Source organism: Tupaia chinensis, unplaced genomic scaffold, assembly GCF_000334495.1.
Source record: "Tupaia chinensis unplaced genomic scaffold, TupChi_1.0 Scaffold000146_1, whole genome shotgun sequence".
Taxonomy (NCBI): domain Eukaryota; kingdom Metazoa; phylum Chordata; class Mammalia; order Scandentia; family Tupaiidae; genus Tupaia; species Tupaia belangeri.
The window spans coordinates 2,098,223-2,104,958 of NW_006159616.1; the positions used below are offsets into that span (position 1 = coordinate 2,098,223).

Genomic DNA, 6,736 nt, shown 5'->3' on the forward strand with positions numbered 1-6,736 from the left:
GGCCTTCGTCCACCCCAGGGAGGCGACCAGGGGCCAGAGCCAATGGGCTCCGGCTGTGACCCCCAGGGCAGCATGGGCAGCCAGTGCGATGCTGCTGGCCAGTGCCAGTGCAAGGTCAGTCTGACCCCTGCCCACCGTGAGGTCCCGGGCCGAGCGGAACATCTGACTGGAGCTGGGGCCTGGGCGTGGGTTGGGGCAAGACTGCTCAGAACTGCCGGAATTGGGTAAAAGGCTGGCCTCAGGTGCCGGGGTGCAGGAGACCCACCCACGTTCCCTGCACGCATCTCTCCATCCGTCCACCCAGGCCCAGGTGGAAGGCCTCACCTGCAGCCACTGCCGGCCCCATCACTTCCACCTGAGCGCCAGCAACCCCGACGGCTGCCTGCCCTGCTTCTGCATGGGCATCACTCAGCAGTGCGCCAGCTCCTCCTACACGCGCCACCGGGTAGGAGCCTGAGCCGCCCAGCCCCGGGGCCGCTGCCCGCACTCCCTGGTCCTCACGGGCTGGGCCCCGTTATCTCCGTGGCAGCTGCATGTCCCCATTGTTGCCTGTCCCAGCTCCGATCAGCCCTAACCTCTGCCCACGTACCCTCCCCATGCCCTGATGTGCTCTCAGCCCTGAGCGCACACCTCCCTGCTCGCCCCACAGCCCTCCCGTCCCCCGCTGTTTCTCCCCAGCCCTGATGTTGGCGGGCCCTGGTACTCTGCCCTGTCGCCCGCCTATGCCCCGTACGCCACCAGGGTGCTAGCTCCAGTGCCCATGCTGACACCCTGTCCTCCTGTTCCCAGATCTCCACCCACTTTGCCCCCGGGGACTTCCAAGGCTTCGCCCTGGTGAACCCACAGCGGAACAGCCACCTGACAGGAGGCTTCACCGTGGAGCCCGTGCCTGAGGGTGCCCAGCTGTCTTTTGGCAACTTTGCCCACCTCGGCCATGAATCCTTCTACTGGCAGCTGCCTGAGACATACCAGGGAGACAAGGTGTGACATGCAGTGGGGACAGCAAAGCCTCCGGGCCACTAGGCCGTGCAGCAGTGACACTGAGCAGGGTCAGCTGGCAGGTGGCCACCGGCCGGCAGGCATCTGCCCTGTTGCTGTTAGGGTGAGGCCTTAGGGGACCTATTTAGCCAGCGAACTCATCCCGAGCTGAGCTGCTGACCGGCTCCAGGGCGCTGAGAGGACGGGGTTGGGCTGGCATACAGCGAGTGCTGAGCTGCTGGTGGTGGCTCGCTTTCACATGGTCATCCCACAGACAGGCCCTGGGCGGGGACCAACAAGGCCCCACTGCCAGCCTTCTTTGCTCACCGTTCATTTACGCGCACCTACACTGCTGGGTCCCGCCTGGGCTGGGGCGATCGCTCCTACTCCAGGGTGCAGGCACTGGGCTCTAGCTGTGTGTGGTCATTGCTCCAAGCCCCTGCATGTCACAGACCCCAGCTCTGTGAGCCAGCTGTCACGAATGAGGAGACCCGTGAGCGGTCAGGTCCCTTACATAGAGTCCAGCAGCGAGCAGGGGCAGTACCGGGTTCAGTCTCAGGGCAGGGCTTCACTTAAAATGCTTTGCTGTCGGAGGCGACTGCTGGTCTGTACTGTGGTCTGGGGAAGGCGATGGTGATGGTGCCGTGGGGAGGCCTCGGGACGGCCTCTGGGGCAACCCACCTCAGTGTGTTCCTCGAGTGACCACCGCTGTGTCATGATGTCCAGGGGGAGGTCTTGGTACAGGGGTGCCCTGCTAGCTGAGTTCAGTGCTTAAGATGTACCCCCAGGGCCAAAGGGCCAGTAGGCAGGGAGGGGGCTGCTGGGAGACCCCTGAGGCTGCCCCATCCCTGTTCCCTGGGCAGAGCCAGGTACCCCAGGTCTCTCCCAGGGCTGGCTGCCTTTCTGTCCCTTCTCCCTCTGGGGTTCCTCCTCTCCTGGCTCTCCTGCTCTCAGACTCTCTGTACCCTGGCCTTCCCCAACCCCGCAGTGGGAGGCGTACTTTGCACGACTGCGCTGGGCTCACCAGGTAGGCCTGTGACGTGAGTGGCATGACAGTGTGTTCTCGGGTGTGGCCTGAGCCTTGTGCGGGGAGAGGTCCAGCATCTGAAGAGTCGTGGATTTGCACGAACCCTGGCAGTGGGGCCTTACCTCCTCACCTGCTGTGTGCTCTGTTGTGGGTGCCAACCATCCGAGGTCAGGCTGGTGACCGAGGTGGCAGGATGACTAACTCGATGCCAGTCTGCACAACTTTCCTGGGCCTCCGGGTTCCCCAGGCCCTGCGTCACAGGCAGGCCCCGTTAGCCCTCTGTGTGCATGTGCCCTTCCAGCAGCCTGGAGCCCATCCTGGTTGCCAGCCTGGGGAGGGAGCATGCATCCTTCTCCCGTCAGTGCGAGCCTTTCTGGCCACTGCGTCCAGGGGTAAAGGACGCTGCCCGTAGCTCTAGCTTTGGACCCTGATGATCCGAGCTGGCCTGTGCCCTCACCCCCTCAGAACCGCACATCCCTCTCAGAGGAGCAGCTGCGGACAGCTATGACAGCGGGGAGGACCCTGGGGCCCCCAGAGGGCAGGGGCCGGGATCCGCGGTTATCGCAGGTAACCTGCATAGGTCAGGCTCGTCCGGGGCCTCGGGGAGACTAGAGAGCTTAGTCGAGGCAGAGCCCTGGCCCTCCTGGCCATCTTCCCCCTTGCCAGTCCAGCCCCCAGCCTACTCCAGTGTTGCCCTTGGGGAATGTTCCGGGCCAGGGGCACGGGGACACATGGAGAGGCAGGCTCAGGGAGCAGTCTGCCCTGCCCAGAAGCCTCCAGCACTTGTGGCCTCGGCCATCTGCTCCTCCCTTGGTGGACACCATCTGCAGGGATGCTCCCCATCAGTCACAGGCCACAGCACATCCCAGGATGGCCCGCCTGGCCCACGAGGAGCGAGCTGGAGGGGGCAGCAGGGCCAGGCTGTCGGGCTTAGGCATCGTGACAGATAGAGCGGACCTGGGAGGCTGGCTGGGCTTGGGCACGCCCTGGGGGAAGGCGGGGCTCTCAGGTCTTCCCTCCCTCTCTGCTCCTCTCCCTTCCCGCCGTCCTTCCTCCTTCCTCTCCCACCCTCAGGTGGACGAGGCCCAGAGGCGGATGGATGCTGAGATCTGGCAGCTCCTTTCCAGCTTTGCTGCGCATCCCCTCCCTCCTCCCCGAGGGCCCTCCCCCCGCCCCCAGCCTGCAGCTGCTCTGCGAGCAGCCCCCGGCTACTCCCCCCTCTCCTCAGCCTCTCTGTCTTCCCCCGCAGGCGCTCAGGTATGTGCCAAGGCACCCCCAGGGCCCCCGCTGCCCTGCTTTCTAGACTCCCCTCACTTTGAGCCAGCTTCATCATTTCTGTGCACTTTCTGAAAATCTGCTTCAGGTTTTTCTTTAATCGTATTCCAGCTCAGACATACTGGTTATAGGTTCTTAAATACGCATGAAAATAGCCCCTGAATGTTTAAATGTTTGCTGCCGCACCCTGTAAATCTCAGGTCTGGATGGGAGGAGGGGCTGATGCGGTCATACCCAGAGAGCAGCCAGGGTGTCCAGCCTGGGTTGGGGGGTGGGCAGGCAGGCTGTCCACAGAATAGGGCTGACCTGAGCTGCAGGAGGGGCTGGGGCTCTGTCCCTCCACCCTGCTCCCCGGCCTCCGGCCTCTGTCAGGACCACCTGTGCCGCCCGGCCCCGACGCCCCATTGCTCTCACTGCCTGTCCTTCTGTCCTAGTCCTCTCTCACCTACGACGGCTTCTCTCTGCTTCCTGGAAGCCTCTATTATTGGCAGCTGCCCCGGGCCTTCCTGGGGAACAAGGTAACAACTGGGGCCACAGGGGTCTCACAGAGTCCTGGAATATCAGAGTATTGGGCCAGCCGGTGGTGTGGCTAAGGAGGCCGGGTCCCTCATGGCCAGCTGGTTCACGTCCTGGTGGCTTAAAAAATGCGCCAGGTGCGTGTGTGTGCGTGCGTGTGTGTGCCTGTGTGTGCGTGCCCAAAATCCCTACAGGAGAATGGAGACGGGATTGCTGTGTGGCCACCTCCCCTGGGGTGAGCTTTCTCGCTTTTCTCTCTCTCTCTCTCTCTCCTTCTCTCTCTCTCTCTGTCTCTGGCAAGTACACACACTGTAGCAAAACTAGGGAAGAGAAGAGTAAAGATATATTAGAGGGCTTTGTCAAAGCCGTTTGTGACACGGCTGGGACCAGGGCTCACAGCAGGAAAGGACCTTGCCCAGGGTCCCACCCTCAGGTCAACGCTCAGCCGAGATTGTCCCAGCTCTTCCCCTCCAGCTAGCCCCGGCCCCAGGCCCCAGCCAGCCCCTGGCAGAGGGGCTATCTCAGCTGGGAGGGTTTCCCCAGCGCCTCTTCTCTGGGTGCCCATTGCGCTGAGTGTGGGTGGCCAGCCCGGTTCTTAGAAGGGTGCTCATGCATTCATGAGGCGTGGAGGCCTGACCGTGTGCTGCGCCGGGCACAGGCAGGAGGGCCCCTGGCCTTCCGGAGCGCGTGCTAGCCCAGTCGTCATTCCTGACCTCGGGCAATGTCGCCACTACTGGCACCGGCACCGGCATTTGTGCCAGCGCTCCTTTTCTCCCGATGAAGACAATGCCTCTGGGAATACTTGTTATTTTCAACGAAGTAACCAGAGAAGTGGGTGAGGCCGTTGGCCAGGGTGGGGAGGGCAAGGAGAGGTCTGCTCGAACCGAGGGCGGGCCGGAAGGAAAGCAGTCATCGGCTCTGCGGCGTGTTCGCGGCCCCGTGTGACCTAGTCCTCGCGGTGCCGTTCACAGGTGTGCTTTGTACTCTCGCTTCCATCTGTGGGGCTCGGAGAGGGTCAGGGCTTGGCCACAGCTGGCCAGCGGTAGAGGAGAAGTAGAGCCCAGCAAGTGCGGACTGCGGCTGTGGTCACTGTGCTGCACTCACCTGCACATGCTGGAACGCTGGCCCTAGACACGGCTCTGAGCATCTGGCATCCAAAACAAAGGGACCCGATTGTCCCATGGTCACCTGGTTATGCCCACATGTTCCTCACCACGGCCTAAGCTGCGGAGTGTGTCTCGGGGCCTGCGTGTCCTGGGGCCTGGCACACAGTCAGTAGGTGTCTAAGTGCCCCCCAGCTGGAGGACCGCACGAATACCCGAGAGGGCCAGGCCAGCGGAGTGGGCTGAGTTGAACATCTGCCCTGGTGGCAGAGGACAGAAAGAAAGGCAAGCCGTAGGGCAGGAGGGCCGCAGCTGCCCACACGAAGCCTCTGCAGCAGGTCTACGGACCCTTCCTGTTGCGAGCAATAGAAATCCCAAGTCCAGCAGGCTCCGCTCAGCCGAGACTCCATTGGCACATGCTGCTGCAGAGTCCAAGGGTCAGGCACGGCTGGATCCAGGGGCTCACTGGGGCTCCATCGTAGGTGGCGTCATTCTCCAGCTTCTCTGACTAGAGCAAGGTTTCTCTGTCCCAGTAGTAAGTGAAGTGCCAGGCTCGCTCGTTCATCCCTGGCAGGAGAGAAGGGAGGGGTAGGACTTGCAGATTGGCCAGGCCTGGCTCACGTCACCCCTGTGGAGGAGGAGGGGCACTGGCCCCTCAAACCACATGGCCTGCATTTAGGGAGTTATTCCTTCAGGAACACCTGGATGTGGTTTGCAGAGAAAGGGAAATGGATCCTGAGCAAACCATAATCGCCTGCCCAGAAGAGGAGGCCTCCGAGAAGCCACCCTCAGCCCCAGGGAAATCCTGTAGATGAAGAGACTTAGGGCCAGTCAGTGGGGTGGTAGCTAAGGTGTTTGGATCCCACATGACCACTGTGGTTCAACTCCCAGACCCAGCGGCTTCAAAATTAAAGAAAAGAACTTGGAGGGTTTTTTTTGCTGGGACTGTCACACAGCAGAGAATGGGAAACCGGAACACAGAAACCTGGCCACATAGCGTCGTCCCCACCCGCCCGAGGCTGTGGAGGGCCTCGGCAATGTCCTGTTTCCTAGGGGGACAGCACAGGTGCAGAAAGGCCTCCAGAGGCTCCGCCCCTCGCTGTATGGTCAGACACACACACTCCCGGGAGGACAGAGCTGGCCTGTGACCACAGGGCTTTCATCCTTGCAGGTGGCAGCCTATGGCGGGAAGCTGCGGTACACCCTCTCCTACAGGGCTGGGCCCCAGGGCAGCCCGCTCTCTGACCCCGACGTCCAGATCACGGTGAGCATTTGCACTCTGCACCCAGAGGGCAGAGGGGAAGGTGGGAGCCAGGACACACGCAGCTGTTCTGGCCTCTAAGCCAGCACCCTTTGTCCCGGCACGGCTAGGGCTTGGGCACTGCCCAGACAGAGGTCCAGTGCTGGGAGGAAGTGGGAGGATGTGGTTAGGGTCTGACGGTGGAGGACCCAGTCCCTGAGAACCCCCAATCCCGCCGTGTCTCCCCAGGGCAACAACATCATGCTGGTGGCCTCCCAGCCTGCACCGCAAGGCCCCGAGAGGAAGAGCTACGAGGTCATTCTCCGCGAGGTGAGGGGCATGGGCCACACCGCGTCTGGCCTCCCCCTGTAGCCCTGATTCCAGCCTGGCTTAAGTGCCCCCAGCCCTGCACCTCACCCCGCTTCCGCACCTCACGGCCCCTGCCTGGGAGCCCACCGGAGCAGCACAGAAAGCCCAGCTCCCCCACCCCCACCCAGGAATTCTGGCGCCGGCCTGACGGGCAGCGAGCCACACGTGAGCACCTCCTGATGGCGCTGGCCGACCTGGACGAGCTGCTGGTCCGCGCCCCCGTCCCCT

At 62.8% G+C, this 6,736-nt stretch overlaps 1 protein-coding gene across 1 annotated transcript in view; it reads left to right on the forward strand.

The window, feature by feature from the left end:
• The window catches only part of HSPG2 (heparan sulfate proteoglycan 2), a gene marked incomplete in the record, with an annotated part of 117,566 nt that overhangs the window by 66,716 nt on the left and 44,114 nt on the right, over positions 1-6,736 (forward strand). Inside the window, 6 exon segments of the mRNA XM_027770665.1 lie at positions 31-114; positions 305-445; positions 790-981; positions 6,071-6,163; positions 6,389-6,469; positions 6,637-6,717. Coding sequence (XP_027626466.1) covers positions 31-114; positions 305-445; positions 790-981; positions 6,071-6,163; positions 6,389-6,469; positions 6,637-6,717 — 672 coding nt within the window.